This window comes from Pelobates fuscus, chromosome 3 (genome assembly GCF_036172605.1).
Source record: "Pelobates fuscus isolate aPelFus1 chromosome 3, aPelFus1.pri, whole genome shotgun sequence".
Classification (NCBI taxonomy): Eukaryota; Metazoa; Chordata; class Amphibia; order Anura; family Pelobatidae; genus Pelobates; species Pelobates fuscus.
Window position 1 is genome coordinate 169,067,471 of NC_086319.1, and position 21,705 is coordinate 169,089,175.

The window sequence follows — 21,705 nt, forward strand, 5'->3', positions numbered from 1 at the left end:
TGAGCTGAAGTGGTCTGGGTGCCTGGAGTGTCCCTTTAACACTATAGGGTCAGGAATACATGTTTGTGTTCCTGACCCTGTAGTGTTCCTTTAAGGAAGGAGTCAATTGTCTAAGTTGTGAACCAAAACAAAATCTAGAATCTGAGCTATATGTCTGTTCATCCATAATTACCTCTTTCCTATGTGGTCCAACCACACTTGTATATAATTTTGTTCAGGAGGAACTGGGCTTTCATTTCACATATGAAATAAAATCTAAAAAAGTAGGATAGGGGCTTGACCACTTAGTAGAGCAGACGCATATTGATAGAGCTCCTGCACTTATCGTAGTTGATGCATCCTAGCGACTGAGGGTCATTTTTTTAAACGATGAAGACTTTTTGGTGGTCATGATGATACCATGTTAGCTGACCCTTCGAATAGAATTGCTCAGACATACCTCACAGCCTACAAGCATGGCTGGCACAGGAATGGTGGCTTATCTCTTGTTGCCATTACAGACCGGGGGTTTCAAATCCTCTTTTTTCAAGTTCTGCATGACATTTCAATTGGGAATGTCTTCATACTATTCGCGCTTATTGCAACTCAAATATTTGTAAGCTGCGATGTCCCACGATTACAGCAGTGTCCCAAATGTACAGGATTTATGTTGTTTTGGAAAGTTGCAGGGTGAAATAAAGTGCTTTCCCATTTCAGTTTTTACACACTGAAATTTTCCTGATTGGTTTGCTGGACTTTTGTTGCCTTTGAGACCATATGGGAGCCCAGGAATGAAAAGTAAGCCCATTATGGAATAGCATTTGGGAAATTAGACAACCAGGGGTATTTAAAATGGGGTATGTCCTGTCTTTTTAGTGGCCACTTAGTCACAAACCCTGGTCAGGCTTAGTGTTCATATTTTTTTTTTTTTAGTTTTTTTGCTTTGTATTTTTTTTTTTTTACATACAATCTGCACTTTCACTGATATCATCGTCATGTTTTACTGCTCTAAAACACTTGTGTGTTCAGTGATGCCTCACGAGTTCAATAGTACACCTGATGTACATGTTTATTGGATTCTGGAAAGTTACTGTGTCACATATAGAGCTTAAAAATAAATTCTCTGGAATTTCTGCGTTGGTTGTCAGGCCGGTGTTCCCCCAATATATATATGCAGGCCCCTGCTGCCAATCAAGCTGATCTGAGTCAAGTGATCGAGGTGTCATCGTGATCACACCACATGGATTGGCTGCACCATGGAGGGAGAGGCCGATCGTTAGGGTGCGCATTACGTGAAAGTGTTGAACTGTAACGCTCATGAGCATACTGCATTTGTTGCTCTGTAATTCATTTTTTTTTGGGGGGGTGGATTGTTTTGTTTTTAGTTCCTATATTTTATACATATGTGCAAACTCTAACTGCCTTCTAGAACCTGTGATTAAAGTTCAATTTACAAAGCAGAAGATAAAAATTTTCAATATTGTAAATATTGCGGAATAAGTTTGTAAGTGCCAGTAATAAAAAATAATGAATCTGGAGGGGCGGGGCCTGATAGCCAAGATGGCCGGCCGCATAATCTCAGAGCTCCTGCTACATCAGACCAAAGAGTGGAGATACTGAGCGATCCGAAAAGCGCTAACGACACACGGTGACCAGCAAAGGGCACAGGACGAAATAGGCTTTAAAACGATGCCAACCCGGCACCGGAGCGCCGAGGAAAGGCTGAAACCGGCCATGCGGCCTATGCCAGAGCGGGACCCGTGGCCCAGGGGAGGCGGCCGATCCCACGGCCCGGGATGCGCTCACCAGCGAGAAATCATAGCAGCCCTACCACCCCCCCCCCCCCATGGACCGGCGGGGGATACCCCCATATCGCAGAGAACCCAAGCGACGAAAACCTCAAGCACCCAGAACCATCAGGGCCTCACCAAGATGGCGGCTCAGCGGCAGCCTAAGACAAGGCACGCACTCACCAAGCCGCCCAAGCATGTCCCGGAATTCTATAACCAGATCTGTACCTACCTCTGGACGAAGCTGTGTGCCCGGAGACAACTCTTCAAACAGGCAATAAGAGATGTGGAGGCATGGATCCGCCCAGCTACCAGGCGTAGTCTGCGGGAAATTCTCACGCGCGACTATGGAACAGCATCCCGACCGAAATGGAGCCGTCAACCTACAAGACAGGAAACGGCGCCATGCTCCCCAGGCAGCACTATTCCTGTTCCCGGGCCTCAAAGCAAGACGCACTGCTGCACGCAACCCCAGCAACTGCTAAACGGCAGGGCACTTACTCACATGGGGGAACGCATGGATCACACCGTGATATCGCCTGCGACGCATCAGAATTGCTGACCAGTGAAGTGGAAAAGCAAAGAGCTCATCCACGACCGGCCAGTGAAGGAACCGATGGACTTTGGCTACTCAATGGGACTGGTGCGGTGAGAGTGGGAATAGGGTGATCTGCACATGGGAGACTCAGGCTGATGCCACTTTTGTCCCTTGCCACACCTGACAACACAGCCTGGCATGTGTCCCGATTGCTAGCCGTTGACATTCACTGCTCGTATACCCTACCACACATGTGATACTCATATTCTAAGACCTGTTTATATATTTTTTTTCGTTTTTAATGTTAAGCACTGCCTCTTACCACTTTGGCCCTAAGCATCAACTGGATCTCTGCTCTGCTCATTGGAGTACCGCGGGGATACAGATGCAGGGGTTACCATGATTATTGCTGAGACGCATAGCCTGCTGCTTTTTGTGTTTTAGTTTAGGCTCGTTGCCCACCTATGCTACACACCTTTTCAATGTAATAAATAGCAGTCGACTAACAACCTAATGCAGAGTACCTAGAACTAGCCTGTATCACACATTTGAATGCTAATATATGCATAATCTGAGATGCCCAGTAGATAAGCACAGCTATCAGTGATCTCCTTTGTTAACTCTACTACTTGTGGTATTTGATGTATTACGTTATCAGTTTAAACTATATTTGTTGATATGTCTATACATAGCTGCAGGCTTAAAACAGTCTATTTCTTGTAAATCTTGTTTAACTTTGCAGTTATTTCTTTAGGATAGCTAGTTAACGTTTGCAAAGTGTTCTAACCGGTCAGCTCTATTCTTAAAAAGCATAAAGCCTGTAATACTATTGCCTACCTTGGTAGGAATGTAAGCATCCTGGGACATATTATAATCCTAAATTGTGTAACCATAGGCTACCACTATAAGGACACCAAGCCCAATTACCAGGCACCGAGCCCTGCATGTTACGCTTTTTTGTTATACATTATTACTTCTCATTTCTGATACCTCCCCTCACGCTGCCTAATGCTACAGCAATGCGGCTTATTCCTGACGATCTAACTTGCACGTTAACATACCGTACACCTACTGTAACTTGTACTAATGTACCCAACATACCCTGTTTCTGGTATTACGCGTTCCATGTGAGCAAAACTCATGGCGTGTAAGGAAGGATAACGATCTTGTTTGCTTCTCTTAGTTACTAGCATCCATCTGTTTACTTATAGAAAAAAGCAGCTACTGTCAAGCTATTTAACACTAACTACACGACCAAACTGAATGTTTATTTTTTAACAAAAATGTGCAGTTATGCCAATATGTCTACTCTGTTAACATCATTGTTCACTCCTAATTTGCTTTTGCTGTTGTGGCATAGCAAGAATGCTTGTTACTCTTATGCACATCAAAAATAAAGAATAAAAAAAAAAAAAATACAAAAAAAAAAAATCTGTTGGACCACTTAGTATTTTTGAATTGACTCGTAGTTCTCATCGTGGATATTTATTTTCTCTTGCAGTTTTCATATATGGAATCTGGTTTTATGATAAAGAAGAATGCCAAAGGATTGCCGAGCTCATGAAGAAGTAAGTATCCTGTACCAGGGCTCAACAAATCCCAGGCACCAAGTTGCCATGGTGACCAGGAATTTTTCCTGCTGCCTGGGATTTGTGAGACCGTTCCCTCTGAGGCAGGCAGCTTAACGTACAGTAGGCAGGCGGCAAGGGGAGCGGTGATCTCCCTGCTCTGCTTCCTCGTGCCGCTTAGTAATGCCGGGGACAAAGTGACATCTTATTCCAATCCCCAGCATCACTCAGCGGTGCACACGGGGAAGCAGAGTAGAGAGATCACAGCTCCCTCGCCGCCTGCCTACAGTACACTCGGCCGCCCACTGGATCCCAGGAAAAGCCGATCCACTCCAGCTGTTCCAAAGGTAGAGAGGCTGGGTGGACTTGGATTGAATTAAAACATGTTATAATTTGTGAGTGTTTAAGTGTTTGCCTGGCTGACTGTGTGTGTCTGTCTTTCTGTCATGTTGAGTGTGTGTCTAGGTGACCTGACCCCTCCGATCACATGGGAATAATATTTTTCCACCTTTCTTCCCCACGTCATGCTGGCCACCCTCTATGGCTGAGATAATCAAGTTTGATGATCTCAGCTCTTCCAGTGCTTTGCCATAGGAAAGTATTGGGAAGCTATTGCGCATGTGCTGCAAAACGCTGCACCAATCAGCATCTCCTCATAGAGCAGGGCGTGGAGACACTAAATGTAGGTTCTGCACACTGCCACTTAGGTATGCTGGGACCGGAGTGACATCCTATTGCGGCCCCGGCATCACTAAGCAGCGTACACGAGGGAGCAGAATAGGGAGATCACAGCTCCTTTGCCTGCCTACAGTATGCATCGCAGGCTGCCTCCACTCTCCCCCAACTGGCTAACCCCCCAAGGAAAGACCATCCACTCAAACTCTCCCAAAGGTAGAGAGGATGGATGCACTTAAAACATTAATTTGTGTGTGTGTGTCTCTCTCTCTCTCTGGCCCTGCCCTGTGGCTGAGATAATCAAGCTTGATGATCTCAGCCAATCCAGTGCTTTCCCATAGGAAAGTATTAGGAAGCTTTTGCGCATGTGCTGCAAAACACTGCCAATCAGCATCTCCTCATAGAGATGCATTGAACAAGTGCGTCTCTATGGGGAAAGTTCAGCTTCTCCATGCAGGTAGTGAAGACACTGAATGTAGGTGCTGCACACTGTGCAGCATTGAGATAGGAAGCAGTTTAGTGGCTATCTGAGAGAATGTTACTAGAGGTGTTACTAGGCAGCAATGTAAACACTGCTTTTTCTTAAGAAAAGGCAGTATTTACATTGGAAAGTCTGCAGGGACAGACTATGGACTCTAACAGCAAGCTGTAGTGGTCCTAGTAACTATAGTTTCCTTTTAAAACATATTGTTTTTGTTCTTTGAGGGGGGAGGGGGAGGGGGGAGGGGGAGAGACACTAAAGTGGAGACACTAAATGTAGGTTCTGCACACTGCCACTTAGGTATGCTGGGACCGGAGTGACATCCTATTGCGGCCCCGACATCACTAAGCAGCGTACACAAATTCTCGGCGCTGTTACCAAGGGAGGGCTTCCAAAGGCAACAGACAAGAGGAATACGTGTTTTGTTAGCTGTTTTTAAATAAAATCACAAGTAAAGGCATGCCAGTTGGCATTGGGGTATATCTACTAAACAGTGATTTAAAAAAAAATATTTTGTATTTGGGAAGTGAAGTGTCCATTTAAGTTCAAATGAGTTGTTTCAGGCGTTTGCTCATGGTTTCCAAATAGTATTGCAGAGGAGATCTTGGAAACATGGACAATGTATTTTGGTCTTCCCTTAATATCCTGGATGTACCTTTTTTCACATTGTAATGGCTAACTAAATAATGATATATGATAAATAATTGGTAACAACATATGAAAGGAGAATAATACCATAGAGGATCAGGAGACCTCATAATACATTATGAAAACCTGTTTCATATTATTTGTTTGGATTCGTGTTCATTTAATCTTTGTCTAGCACTGGGTAATAAATATTCCAATGTGCGTGACATTGGTGGTAGATTGGACCCTTTATATCTCATCTCAGCACTGCACTGACAATGAATGGTGTTATCCTCCATGAAGTATGGTACTTGAAAACATGCATAGATTTATCCTATCTTTTTTATTAATTTGTTTTAATTTTTTAAACATTCACTGTTATAAATTCAACTGTGCAATATCGGGAATGCAAAGTGAATTTCAACTTTTAGACAAAATCAGTGTCTTAGAGAAGTGCAAAATGGTGGCAAACAAGAGAAAAATATCAAGATGTCATATTGCCTCATTAGATATCTAACTGGGTTTGTTGACAGCTCCTCTAAACTGGCTATCAAGATTGGATAGCTTGAATTTAATCATATACCATGGTATCTACCAGGGTTTTGATAGCATTCTATTTCTCTCTAGAAAATACCGGTTCTGTGCAGTATAACGTAATTTCTCATGTGCAAGTCCTGACCAAATGGTGATTTATCATTTTGTTTTGTTTATTTTATTTTGTAGCTGCAAACCCAATCCTGAAAAATGTTAACTGTTAAACCACAGATGCATGTGACTGATTATGTCTCACGTTTTCAGTGCCCTTTCATTCATGATTAGATCAGTATGATAATCTCTAGCCACAATCTCCCCAAGCACACCGCTTGCCACAGGAAAACAACTGCACTCCTCTGCTTGAATGCTATATCCGTGCATTTCATTTCTGGCAGTAAAAAAATGCATGTTTTAATATTTTGTAGAGGTTTGTACAGGGAGATTTGAGCCTTATATCTATGCTTGGCGGAGTTTCAAGTTTCCTCTGTATTTAGTCTTTTTACACTTAACTGCTTTCTTTTAAGCTGAACAGCGCTACCTGCTGGATGAAAGTTACAAATGCAAGCATTCTAGGTGTTTTTGAAGAAAGACTATACGCAACATAAACTTTTAATCTAATTGAATTGGTTATAGTGGCTGGAGTCACCTGGCATTATTCCTTCCATCAAAGACAATTAAAAAAGGTGTCTTGCTTCGTTTTTATTATTTAGATGACATAATGATTAGTCAATCAGGTGCTTACTGGGAGATATTTTCAATGCAAATGATACACTAAATATGAGTGCAAATACTTTGGTAAAAATAGAAATTTAGCAGTTCATGCAATTGTTAATATAGCAAAATTCTGCTGATCTTCTAGTCTGCAACACACAAAAAAAAAAATAATAAATATATATATGTGTGTGTGTGTGTATGTATGTATATATATCTATATCTCGCTCTCTCTCGCTATCGCTCTCTCTCGCTATCGCTCTCTCTCGCTATCGCTCTCTCTCGCTATCGCTCTCTCTCGCTATCGCTCTCTCTCGCTATCGCTCTCTCTCGCTATCGCTCTCTCTCGCTATCGCTCTCTCTCGCTATCGCTCTCTCTCGCTATCGCTCTCTCTCGCTATCGCTCTCTCTCGCTATCGCTCTCTCTCGCTATCGCTCTCTCTCGCTATCGCTATCTCTCGCTATCGCTATCTCTCGCTATCGCTATCGCTATCGCTATCTCTCGCTATCGCTATCTCTCGCTATCTCTCGCTATCGCTATCTCTCGCTATCTCTCGCTATCGCTATCTCTCGCTATCTCTCGCTATCTCTCGCTATCTCTCGCTATCTCTCGCTATCTCTCGCTATCTCTCTCTCTCTCTCAAGGTTACAATGGATATTTGAAAAAAAAAAAATATATATATATATATATATGTTTAAAAAAAAAACAGAACAGTTTGGGGCACAAGTTGGAGAATTTCTCCTTTTTTGAGTGTTTAGGCATACATTTTGCATGCTCTATTGTTTGGATAATATATTTTTCATACATTTTAAAGGAACACTATAGTGTCCCTCTGCATCCGTGGCCACCCCAGCCATGGATAGGGTTAAATGATCCTTTAAACCATTACCTGCTTCCAGAGGCAATGTCCCTCTGCCCTCGGTTGGGCTCCTCCTCTGAAGTCAGCCGATTGGAGAATCTAATGCTCATGTGTGTCAAGCACCGCAAGCATTAGGCCTTCCCCCGTAGTGCGCATTGACTCAATACTTTTCTATGGGGGTTTTCAACACACTAGATGTCCTCATGAGGATGTCCAGTATCATTTCATGGAGTCAAATACAGTGAAATTGCAGGATGCGCATCTAGTGGCTGTATGGTAGACATTCACTAGAGGCAGTATTAACACTGCAATGTACACAATGCAGGGTTAAGGGAACGGACACAGCAGCCAGACCACTTAATTGAGATGTAGTGCTCTGCATCCCTATAGTGTCCCTTTAATGCTCAAATTGCATACTAAACCAAGGATACTCTATTGGACTGTCTCGAAAATAATTATACAAACATATAAACACAAATTCAAATCTGGGTCCAAGTGCTGTGGACTACATCTACACAGTCGGAAACTAATGGGAGATGTTGTGGACGGCATCACAAATGGCAGACATTATTTAGGTTTGGTGTAAAACATTGTGAGTGTTTGTGCATGTTGTAATGATTTAACCTCCTCTTGTTTAGTCTAACCCAGCAAGAGCAGCTGAAAGCACAGCAAGGAGACCCCAGCGGAATATCCCCAATGTCCCTCAACTTAGCAGACACAAAGGAGGTGGACATCCTTCAAATGCTAACGAAAGCCAAGGATGAATATACAAAAGTAAGCAGAAAGAAAGTTTGTAATCTAGGATCCACACTGTATGTCATTTATATATCATGATGTTTTAAAGTAATCAGCAACCAGACTGCAGAGAACAAAGAGAATACAGCATTATATATTTACATTTATTTCCTGTATTATAGTAGTGAACCAGTTTTCCGTCACAAATATTTGTATTGTATTGATTAACCCTTGCTATTAAGTTAAACCCTTTTCAGTGCAATTAAAAAAACATTGTAAAAAGTTAATACCGTAGTTTTGAAATGGAACACAAAGCATCTTAACATTCCATCTACAGAAGCAAAGAGTGACACGCGATATGCATTAACAGAGTAATACAGTGTCAACAGAGATACACATACAGAGATACAAGACACGCAAACACAGGAACTGACAGACATCTCAAATAACAGATAGGTCTTCGATGTTTTCAACATTGATTTGCCTATCTTGGTACACACAAAGGAAACACGCAAAAAGAGGAAGCTCAGAGCACTATCATATGGTGGAGTAAAAGAGACAGCTGTTACTGACAAGCAAATACAAGAGACACCCGTGAATATGCATTGCACTCTCACCAGTTCTGTGTTTAAGTTTGGTGCTTCCCTAAGCCCAATAAGTATGTTATTTTTTTTTACTTTTCATCTTTTGAACGAAATATCTTTATCTTATTGAATGAACACACACAGACACACACTCGCTAACTGGCACATATACTCACAAACTGCCATTGACTTGTGCACTCACTTGCTATAGAAACACTTATAGAACACTTAACTATTGGACAAGATCCACCATGTGGCAAATGAACTGCATGAGATGGTAGGAATTGGTATACATGGGGGCTATCCCGGTGCATTCAGGGTTGCTTAAACCTGTCCAATCAGCACATTGAGGTTAACATGGTTCTCACTGAGAATTCACCTGTTGTGTGCTTGGCACTCTGTAGGAGATGTTGCTTGGCTAGTGGGTTTAATCCTTGCTTCTTTCAAGTGTTTTGAGGAAGAATCCGAAGGTATTCCAGCAAGGAACCAGAATAGGCATATCAGAAATGTGGGACCGCAGCTGAGGAGGATTTAAAAGTAAAATAGTGAAACATTTTGTTACCCGAGATAATATAACCATACGGTATTATAAGATTTGAAACATCACACAATGTTTTTTTGTTTTTTAAACACAATCCTTTTATTATGTCAACAAAAAGCCTTGCTCTTCTGAGTTTACTATGGTTGGTCAACTTACCTTCTGCCTATGAAGCATACACGCAGATGACACCAATGACACCTGCAGTCCAATACAAAAGACATACATACATACCCACCCAGCTGAATACTTAAAAATCTACAGACAAAAGACAAAATGGCAGGTTAACATTTTCAAGTAGAATCATGCCTTTTATATCATGCCTTATGCCTTATACCATGTACTTACAGGAAAAGAGAGGAAAAAGAGCGTGTCTTCCACTTATGGGTATGTTGACCAAGTGGAGTGAGGTGGTGTATATACCCATAAGAGGGACATATGTTCGTTTTCCACCCTTTTTCTGTGAGTGCATAGTATACATATAAGTAGTGATTCTACTTGACAATATTTGTTGAATGAGCCGTTTTGTCTTCTGTCACTTTTTATGTCTGTAGATTTTTGGCTTTAAGTATTTGATTTAATGCATTGGGAGGACTTCTCTTAGAAACAGACTGTAGGAAAAATGGTAAAGTACCGTTTTATCTCCTTTTTTTTTTTTTCTTCTAACCTTTTATTTTTTTAAGAGCTGTATAATAGTGTTCTTTGGTTTGTTTATACCCAGCTGAATGCACTAATAGGTAGATGCAAGAAACACAATGAAAATAGGTGCTGGCTCACATAAAAAGAGTACACAGACAGTCAGGGCAAAGTACTGGCAGAGAAATACAAAAAGATTTCAGTTTTTTTGCTTATCAGACACACCGGTCATATCAGGTTTCAGCTTTACTGTCTCAAATAATGTAGTAGTATAGCTTTTGCCAACATAACACAGATGCTGTATTTTAGTTTTGTGCTGCAGTATTGTTTGTATATTTCAAATGAACTTTTGTTTCTCTGCACTCTTCGATGACCCACCAGTAATATCTGTGCATTAGGCCAGAGACATTCCAAAACTCAGAAGTGTAGACCAATAGGCAGCCATGCCAGACAGAGTCTGGTTTTGATTTTTAAAGGAATGCTGTAGGCACTGCAACTTCTACAGTCTGGAGTTCCATGTCTCTATCTTAAATTCATCAGTAAACCATTTTTAATATTTTAATGATATACAAGAGTCCTCAGAAGCCCATCTTCCATGTCCTGCGTTGGCTAATTATGAAGCACTAGTCTGAGCAGCAATCATTGCCTTAGCATACCTTGCCATACCTCCAGAAGGGGAGGGACAGGGGCCCACATTCAATGTTACACTGCTTGAAAATGCTTTAACACTGAATGGAGAGACAGTACCCAGGGTACTCCAGGCACTATAACCAATTTAATGAGATTAGTTATATTTCCTACAGTGTCAGATTTAAGTATTCCTTAATGATAATCCATGACTGTATGCACACATTGGCCAACACTAATTCTTTCTTCTTGTCCATGCTTCTGTTTTTAGTGTAAACCATCTTCTGAGCCGAAGCTGATAAGTAGCTCCTCTGCCATATACAGCAACCCCAATCTTATCAAACCTATTGCAGTCAAACCTTCTGAGACACAGCTACAACCAGCAGGCATAACTTCAAGCACGGTGAGAAATGGCTATTTATATGAATTGGCTTGGACATTGCTCTGCAGATGATGTGGATGATGACCCACATTCAGTTTAGCCAGCCATTTGATTGGTTGAAGATCATGAGCAATGTATGGGCTGCAGTGCGACAGCTTCTAAATCAGTAAATACATTTTTCCGGGGTGGCATATGTCTAAAGCTGAGCAACTACTTCCATCTTGTATTCACAGAATTAAATAATGTAGACATGGATATATTGGCATTATCATTTACATAGCAGGCAGACTCATATTGTCACAGAGGAGTGGGCAGAATTTCAGATGCCAAAATACCAGAGTATTGCAGTATGCAGTATGCAATGATACCTTTTTTATTGGACTAACACAATATTTCAAACACAAGCTTTCAATACTGATCTATCTATCTATCTATATCTATCTATCTATATATATATATATATATATATATAATTTTTTTTATTTTAAAAAACTGTGCTTGAAACGTAACTTGAGGATGTATATGTTATCTCTCTGTATTTTACATATTGACAGCTGTGTACTTTCTAATCTACATAAGGAGAAGGCACAAATTGATCTATTGGTTTACTCCCTCAGCTTAGTAACCTGGAACCTCAGCATCTATCTCTCACCACTCTGTTTGGGAAGCCAGACAAAGCCCAAGAAGGAAGAGCACAAAATAAAGAGCATTCTACTGTGCGTCACACAGTAGTACGTTCACTGTCCTATGAGGAGCCATCTCGTGTAGCTGAGAGATGTGAGAATCAGCTATGCCCTGCAATCCAAAAACTTATGGTGAGAGGTCCTGGTCTGCACCCTGTCTCTGAGATTCCCGAAAACAGACAATCCCACAATGGCAACTTCCAACCTGGGGGCAGCATACTGACTGATCTTTTCCAACCAGTAGCACCCAATACCTCTTTTTCTATTCTGGACCATGAGAGTGGGGAAAGTATTTTACATACGCTTCATAGTGCACAATCATCTTTGCCCAAATCAGACTTGGGGCCTCATCCTCCTACACATTGTTTTAGTGGAGTGATGCCATCCCCCTCTGGCAAGGATGCAATACCTTCATTGATCAACTATTATGACTGCTCTCTGCAAAGCCAAAGGACTTCAACTTCAGTGCCTCAATTACCTCTCGCCTCCCAGCATCCCCCAGCTGGAACCATCTCGCCTCAAGAACTTCTGAGAAAACTGCATCTTGTGCGTCAGGAACAGCAGCTACCCTCCAGCTCCAGACCTGCCCTTGCAGCAAAATTTCCTGTGATTCCCCAGAGTGGCCCAAAGCCTACCTGGGATGATAAAATACCTGGAACAATGGCAGCTAAACCAAACTCATTGCTTCAGGTAGTATATATATATAACAGATTATTAAATGTTATTTTAGCATTTCTGATCAAGAGACTAATACCACATACCCATCTACATGCCTCTGTATCGTTCCAATGAATTTTAGGCTAATGTTGTTTTTCTGTGTTCCCTTAGCAGGTCATTTCTCCTCAGCGTATCCCTGCCACGGTCTCACCAGCACTACTTATGTCTCCGACGGTATTTTCACAACCAAATCTTCACAAAGCAACCAACACCACAAAAGCAACAATTCCTGTCAAGGAGCCGTTGTATGAATCATCCAGACTCCTCCTCCCATTGTTACTGCCAGATGCTCCAACCTGTAGCAGTGGTACTGGAACTCAGAGCACCATTCTGACTAAGCACCAGCTCCAGGGGACCCTGCTACATTTAATCCAGGTGAGTTCTTCTTAACATTGTAGCAAAATAAATATGTATTTAGGAATACAATTTATAGAAATTGTGTTCACTTGCTCCCCAACAATGAATCTGTTTTCCTAGAAGAGAGAGAGAGAAAACACACTTTGCACACAATTTAAATACAATTGCATCCAAAATACAAACTCACATTTTGTGTGAATTAACATTTTCTAGACCCCCCTTTCCGCAAGTGAACACCAATATTTTGAAGGTGAAGCACCATGATCTAATAGTTGCTTGGAGACTACTGGTGAAGGCCCTCCAGTTTTTCCAAACCATTATCATTTGGTTTCACACAAAAAAAAACACTTTTTCCAGCATCATTTGCGCACTCTCTGCTGAAGACTACATTATAAGAAGGTTCACACACTGTTCTCAAGTTATGCAACTAGAAGCTATGAGAATGTGGCCACTCTGTATCTTTCAGAGGACCAAATTGATGGTAATTTTTTGCTGCTGCCATATTGAGTTAATTTCATAATGGTCTCTGACAGGAGAGGGTGGGCTTACAGTGACTGGGACCCCATAACCCTGGGTTTTTGGCAAACCAAGAAAATAACATAACTTCATAACACTAACTTCTGCAGCTTTTTGTTATGAAGCTGTAGTGTGTGTGGTGCTTGGAATGCCCATTCAACTAAAGTAACCAGTCTTCATATGGGGAGCTTTGTACAGTTCCAGACTTGTTTACCCACACACCTATCTGTCAGGGTTTGTTCAAAATTTCCACTCTCCACTAGCGAATAATTATTATGGCGTGATTTGCATAGAACTTGACATTTTAAACCTTGTGTGTGTATATGTACATATGTCAATTTGCCAACAGATTTATTCTTTTGTGATTGAGGTATATAGTTTTGACATCTGCATCCCAAATGGCTCACTTAAAAGATTGTGTGAATTTCAAAAGGATCAAAGAGCAGTACCTCTGCATCAATCTGATATTCAGCTTCAACACGTTCTCTTGAGTGGGTATTTTTATGGCACCAGCATGTCAAAGCTTAGCTTAATCTTTGATCTTAATAAAAAAAATAATAATAATTACGTAACTGCAATATACTCTTTTGCACCAATATCAGAAATGTCTTTTTATTTTCTTGCAGAATGATGAGAGTTTCTTGAATACAATCTACGAGACCTACCTTTCTGTTGTTGCAAGGTGTGCTAATTCTGGCAGAAAGATATGATGTAACATCTCTTCCTGAGTCAACTACATTCCTCCACATTATTAGATTTGCAGGTGGCTAAAGTCGGTGTGCTGTGACTGGACTGGTTACATTTACTACACTGCATGATGGATTACATAACTGATTAATAATATTTCTTTTTTTTCAAACTTCTAGTCCTAAATGACATCAAATTATAAATTACATTTATTAAAAGAAGGAAGTGGATAAAATATTGGTTGGCTTAAAAAAGGCCACTCCACACTGGATCCCTTGTTATAAAAAAAAAAAAAAAAAAATTATTTTTTTAAAATCCCCCTCCCCTTAATGTGCTCTATATGAGCACTGTACAATAAACTATGTACAGCATTATGGGATATATTGTTCAGAAAGTGTACCGAACTTTGCACACCTTGTGAGCAGTTGCATAGCGGGGGGAAAAAACAACTATGCACAGCGATTTTATTACTTGCACAAATAGTTTCCTTTTTTTGGGTGTGTTTGTGCACATGAAACTACTCCCCAGACTCACAGACAGACTTTTTTTTTTGGGTGGGGGGAGAGGGATAAAATGCATTTGCCCTCCAACTTCAGGATGTTGCATTTTTGTACCATGGGTACCAATAGTTGTACCCCTTTATGGATAAGAAATATATGTAAAGACGGGTCGCTTTAGTGAATAGGCCTATTATGGTCTATTAATACTTGTATATAAATAATTTAGCCTATAGCTTTCTTTTTGAGAGAGTTCTTGTATGAGTTTTAATGTATTTTGGAGAAAAGCAGAGCATTCTATATTTTTTGGAGAATTTCTATTTTTCTTTCTTTCAGATTTCAACTTTTTGAATGAAAATCCTCTTTTTAAACCCTGTTTTGGTGGAAGGATTTGAGCAGCCAGATATTTTTAGATGTTATTCAAGGAATGCCCTCAAGGTGGCTCTTTGGCCTTTTGTTAATACAGAGTTCTGTTTGTCTTATCAAACAACCTATTTTGAGATTATGCACGTTTACTGAAATCATTTTACTATAAATTATTCCTAATTCTTAATGAGATTTTTGAAGGGAGCGGACTGTTCTTTGTAATAAAACATATTATACAGATTGTATAATAGGCTAAAATGAAACATTTTTAAATGTTAACAGTACACACTGTACTGTGTATATTGGTACAGATTGCTTTGTGAAACTGTTAAGCTGTTTTTTTTTTTGTTTTGTTTTTTAATATTTGTTTCTGGTATGAGTTGGAGGAATGGCCTGCAGATTTGATATTTAAATATGAAACTTTTAAGGGGGATAGTTCAGTACTTAATTTCTTATCACCAGTAAACGCAATTAAAGTGCTTGATGTGGTGAGTAGTGCAGGAGTGGTAAGTTAAAGACACATCCTCAGCACTTCCATGTCGAAAGTGGCATCACCTCATGATACTCCAGATGTGTCTCTGCATCTTGCACGCCCAGGCAATTCTTCTGTCTGCGTTAATTTAATTTGCAGGGTAAGCTATGGATGCGCCAGGACAACCAGGCATTAAATGTAAATTTTAAACCTTACAGAATTTAGAAATACAAAATAGCAGAACCCATTGCTAACTTTTACTCACCAGGTTGTGCAAAACTCCGTGACATCTCCTTTTAGAATTTTGGCTAACTAAAGTGCCTACTTTTTTTGAACCACTCGCAATTAAGCTTCAATGTTTCTACCTTATTCCTGGTATGATTAGCATATTCCCACATAAAAAATAAACACACCTTTTTCTCACATTGGTGAGTTAAAGGACCACTATAGTGCCAGGAAAACAAACTTGTTTTTCTGGCACTATAGGGTCTTTGGGTCCCTCCCACCCTCGGTGTCCTACTCCCGCCGGGTTGAAGGGGGTTAAAGGCTTACCTTTCTCCAGCGCCGGGCTCCCTCGGCGCAGGGGACTCTCCGACATCATCTGCCGAATCTGCATGCGTGGCAAGAGCTGTGCGCGCATTCAATCAGTCCATAGGAAAACATTTCTCAATGCTTTCCTATGGGCGTCAGCGTCTTCTCACTGTGATTTTCACCGTGAGAAGCGTGGAAGCGCCTCTAGCGGCTGTTAATGAGACAGCTACTAGAGGCTAGATTAACCCTAGTGTAAACATAGCAGTTTCTCTGAAACTATGTTTACAGCTGCAGGGTTAACACTAGAGGGACCTGACACCCAGACCACTTCATTGAGCTGAAGTGGTCTGGGTGCCTATAGTGGTCCTTTAACGTCGTACTAGGCAGGTGTGTGTGTGTGTGTGTTTCATATCCATACACAGCAATTGAAGGGCTCTCTTTCAGAGTTTAGTTTTCTTATTTGTGGTTTTGGTAGGAGCTAGAGAGAAATATAAATAATTTATTCCCCCTCTCCCAAACTTCAATGTGTTAGCACACTACAATTCTAATGAATTCAGTCAGTTGATTTTGGCTCTAAACAGTTTCTGCCATCATGCGTTTGATGTCAGTAGCCAATAATAATCTGTGATGTGCTAACTCAGAGCATTCCATTGCAATTGATAAGATAATACTGCCATTTGAATTTCTCAAATACTTTTTTTTATTAAAAAAAATTATAACAAAACCAAAGCAATTTTAAAAATTATCTACGTGAGTTATAGTCACTTTTAAATTATGTGTATGTGATGATGCATATAGCAAATCTGATGACTCCCACATTGTACTAGAAAATGAAGAGATGGTAATTAATGTGCTTTTTTTCTGGTATTTCTGTGTTGGTGCGTGGCAATTATCTTGCAATGCTTTATATTCTATTTTAATTTTTTTGTCTCAATAAAATAGAAAATTGTTCCAGGGTGTGGTTATAGTGTAACTTTTTGGGAAATTTTTTTTTTTTAACACACACATAACATAAAATTAGCTGTAAATGCAGTCAGTGGCACAGAAGCAAACTGCAAATTAAATAATCTGTCTCTTACAAGAAATAAAAAAAATCAGTATGAGAGAAAAAAAAGCTGTCGGTTTCTACCAACTGCATCTGTGGAGATAGCAGACGTAGCAACACTGCAAGACTCCACTACAATGATAGGCATTTGATAACATTACAACTACCACCAGCATCACAGTTTAGGATACTTTTCTTTTCTACAATTTCTACAAAGAGTTTAAATAAAGAACTGTCACACTCAGTGAAAGCAGGGTTCACGTCTGCAGTAAATTATCACACACTCTGTTAATTACCCAGAAGCACACTACATCATATAATCATTCCTACAAGAAATAAATTAAATCACAAATCCAACCTGCTTCTGTTGACTAGTGGCACTTTCCTTATCCTGTGCCCCTAATCTGCCTAAGGGTGGTGGTAGTTGTGATGGAGTAGAATCAGATACAGTACCAGTGGACCTGCTGCCTGCCTTGTGGTTTTTTTTTTTTTCGTTCTACTTCTTCCCTCCGTAATACAGACTTTAGTGTCCTTAACCCATTAAGGACCAAACGTCTGGAATAAAAGGGAATCATGACATGTCAGAAATGTCATGTGTCCTTAAGGGGTTAAAGATGTTGCTTTATACCACTGAAGATGAAGATCTGCTGAAGCACGTGCAGGGCAATGGAAGGCTGTCTCAACACTATCCCTGTACAATAGTATTTGGTTTAATAATGCTAATGGAAATCTGTATGGCGCTGGTGATAGTAGTGCTGTTGCTGGTAATGGTAACATTGACACTGGGTGAGGCTACTTGTTCCAGTTGCAGCATATGCAGGCTCATAATTGTCTCCATTGGATGAGGCAATTCTAAAGCAGATAAAGATAGACTTGGAGGAGATGATGAAGATGCAGGAGACGAGTGCACACTAGCTGTCATAGAAAATTCTGGGCTTCTCCTCTAATTCCTCTGGCTTATCGTTCCTAGTCTAGTACCTGGGCCAGAAGTAAAAGTGCTGTGTCTGTTTTCATACTCTACGCTGTCTTTATTAAAGAGGTGCTCTGATGACCCCCACAAAGAAGACTCTGCTAAACTTTCTCTTAGTTGCTTTAAGAGGTTACACCACTTGAACTAGCTTTGGTAGAAGGAGCTGCAGTACCAGTAGAAACAGCATGAAAAGGATAGGAAAAAACAATTTCATCCTGGGAGATGAATCGTACGTAACAGGCATGCTGCTAATCCCACTATCTTGAGGCTGAATACTATTCATGGTGGCGGAGGTGACGGTAGTCTTCATGGCCGCTAAGAGGTATTCTTTCAGAAACCGTGACTGTACACCTGATTGGAGTTGGGGTGTTGGATAACATTGGTGGAGAAACCAACACTCATGATAGTAGGTTTGGTTTTGCTATAACAATAAATCTGGGATGTGATAGGGTTGCCTTCTGGCCGGTATTTTACCGGCACAGCGGTATTTGATGCTGTGTGGCTGGTGCCGGTATTGCAAAAATACAGACAATACAATTGCCGGTATTTTTCTGTGAGGATAAAGTTCTGCAATATTGGCACCGGCCACCAGGGTGCGTGGTTGCAAGGAAGACTCGGTGCCTGAGTTGTGTGGAGAGGGCACAGCATGTCCCTGCCCTCTCCACAGATTTAATGGAATTCGCATGGGCGCAGCATGATCTACAGTGCATGGAGATGGAAGCATCATTATTCTATTATTTATATAGTGCCGTCAGATTCCGAAGTGCTGTACAATGGGTGGACTAACAGCCATGTAATTGTAACTGGACGTACAGGAACAGAGAGGTGGAGGGCCTTGCTCAATGATCATGGAAGCATGGCAGAAGGAGTTCTGACAGCCGGTACCTGTGTGTTCTTTTTCAGAAGCCTGTGTGTGTGTATTCAGCAGTCTGTGTATTTAGCAATGTCTGTGTGTGTGTGTGTATTTAGCAACATGTGTATGTATGCAGACGTCTAATGGGAGATGGGTGAGAGAAATAGAACCAGAATATCCATCTGTGTTAATAAGTAACTTGTGCACACAGTAACAGACACACACTCACAGTACATAGACACTGACACACGCTCACACAACAGTATGCACACAGTTATGCACATTTAGACGCATATATAATTAATTTTGCAAATTAGCATGGCCAGTATTTCCCCCCCCAAAAAAGGTGGCAACCCTAGATGTGAATGTGTAAACGAACACTACAGGATAGACAGAATGCGGGGTGTGCATTAGCTCAGCACCAGGGCCGTCTTTAGCGCGGGGCAAACGGGGCAGCTGCCCCGGGCCCAGTTGCTCCTGGGGGGCCCCAGAGCAGCTGCTCCGTGGGCCCCGTGATTTGCGCAGCCACCCTTGGGCCAGGCTTTGTGCATGGACCATCCCGCATGCTAAAGAGGGCCCCTGGGTGGCCCATGCACAAAGGGCCACCCGGTGGGCATGTGCCAGCAGGGGCCCAGTCGGGCGCTGATACGCTTAAACAGCGCGACCGGGCCCCTTCCTGTTCGGCAGCCGGATGGGAGGAAGTGAGTGCCGCGCGTCACTTCCTCCCACCGGAGATTAGAGCCGCACAGGAGGAGAAAGGCAGGGAGGGGGGGAGTTTCAGAGTGGAACTCCCAACTGCCTCAGCCTGCCACTGGACTCCAGGGAAACCACCCTCCAGAAAAGGTAAGGGTGGTTGGAGGGTGGCTAAATGTATGTTAGTATGTTTGTGTGTGTGTGTGTGTGTATGTCTGTGTGTGTGTGTCAGTATGTCTGTGTGTGTCAGTATGTCTGTCTGTGTTTCAGTGTGTCTGTGTGTGTGTCAATACTTCTGTCAGTGTGTGTGTGTGTGTGTGTCAGCATGTCTGTGTGTGTCACTATTTATGTGTGTGTCAGTATGTCTGTCTGTGTGTGTGTGTCAGTACGTCTGTCTGTGTTTCAGTGTGTCTGTGTGTGTGTCAGTATTTCTGTCAGTGTATGTGTCTGTGTATGTGTCAGTGTATGTGTCTGTGTGTGTGTGTCAGTACATCTGTCAGTGTATGTGGCTGTGTGTGTGTATGTCTGTGTGTCAGTATGTCTGTGTGTATGTCAGTATGCCTGTGTGTGTGTCAGTGTGTCTGTGTGTATGTCAGTATGCCTGTGTGTATGTCAGTATGCCTGTGTGTGTCAGCATGTCTGTGTGTGTGTGTGTGTCTGTATGTGTGTCAGTATATCTGTCAGTGTATGTGTCTGTGTGTGTATGTATGTGTGTCTGTGTGTTTCAGTATGTCTGAATGTGTGTCAATATGTCGGCCAGTATATATTTGTGTCAGTATGTATCTGTGAATGTTTTAATATGTCTGTCCGTGTGTGTATGTGTCAATCAGGGCCGGCGCGTCCATAAGGCGGCACAGGCGGCCGCCTTAGGGCGCACGGGCTCTGGGGGCGCAAGATTTCAGTGACCGGCAGGAGGGAAGCTCTCCCTCCTGCCGGGCCACCATCTCGGCCCCCGGTGCGGCGTGCGGCTGTGCCGAGATCAGATGCGGCGAGGGAGCTCTAACCTCTCTGCTCTGCTCCCTCGCGCGCTGCCTGTCTGCTGATACCGCGAGAGCCGGAATATGACGTCATATTCCGGCTCCCGCGGTATCAGCAGACAGGCAGCGCGCGAGGGAGCAGAGCAGAGAGGTTAGAGCTCCCTCGCCGCATCTGATCTCGGCACAGCCGCACGCCGCCCAGCAGCCCCACTGGACCCCAGGGAAGGATTCCTCATCCACACCAGCTCTCCAGGTAGGGAGGCTGGGTGGAAAATATGTATTTGTAAAATAATTAGTCAGTGTCTGTGTGTGTGTGTCTGTGTGTCTGTGTGAGTGTGTGTGTCTGTGTGTGAGTGTATGTGTCTGTGTGTATGTGTATGTGTCTGTGTGTATGTGTCTGTGTGTGAGTGTCTGTGTCTGTGTGTGAGTGTATGTGTCTGTGTGTGAGTGTGTGTGTGTGTGTGTGCGAGTGACGGCGTGTGTGTGTGTGTGTGTGTGTGTGTGCGAGTGACGGCGTGTGTGTGTGTGTGTGTGTGCGAGTGACGGCGTGTGTGTGTGTGTGTGCGAGTGACGGCGCGTGTGTGTGTGTGTGTGCGAGTGACGGCGTGTGTGTGTGTGCGTGTGTGTGCGAGTGACGGCGTGTGTGTGTGTGCGAGTGACGGCGTGTGTGTGTGTGCGAGTGACGGCGTGTGTGTGTGTGTGTGCGAGTGACGGCGTGTGTGTGTGTGTGCGAGTGACGGCGTGTGTCTGTCAAATCAGTGAGAGTATGTTTGTCATTGAGTCTGTGTGTGACTATCAGTGTGTCTGTCAATGAGTCTGTGTCTGTCAGTGTGTACAGAGTGTAGCGGAGCGGAGCGCGGTACAGGAGCTTCTGTTTCCTGTACCTGGCCAGACTGACAGGAGGTGCTCACAGAGAGAGCACTCCCTGTCAGTTCGGCCGGGTACAGAAAACTGAAGCTCCTGTACCGCGCTCCGCTCCGCTACACTCTGTACACACTGACACACCAGGAAGAAGAGTGTGACCACTAAAGGGGTGTGGGGTGCACCAAGGGACAGGGAGGGAGTGGGAGAGAAAC

General features: G+C 42.4%; 1 protein-coding gene across 2 annotated transcripts in view; it reads left to right on the forward strand.

Moving 5' to 3' along the window:
* DCP1B (decapping mRNA 1B) overlaps positions 1–17,059 on the forward strand; it is a 34,804-nt gene extending 17,745 nt beyond the window's left edge. Inside the window, exons 4-9 of one of the 2 annotated variants that reach the window (XM_063447673.1) lie at positions 3,809–3,875; positions 8,402–8,537; positions 11,155–11,286; positions 11,883–12,638; positions 12,777–13,040; positions 14,165–17,059. In XM_063447673.1, the coding sequence (XP_063303743.1) occupies positions 3,809–3,875; positions 8,402–8,537; positions 11,155–11,286; positions 11,883–12,638; positions 12,777–13,040; positions 14,165–14,248 (1,439 nt within the window). In that variant the 3' untranslated portion in view covers positions 14,249–17,059. The remainder of the gene's footprint in view (positions 1–3,808; positions 3,876–8,401; positions 8,538–11,154; positions 11,287–11,882; positions 12,639–12,776; positions 13,041–14,164) is intronic. The other variant, XM_063447674.1, reaches the window with a different exon arrangement.
* The last annotated feature ends 4,646 nt before the right edge of the window (positions 17,060–21,705 follow it).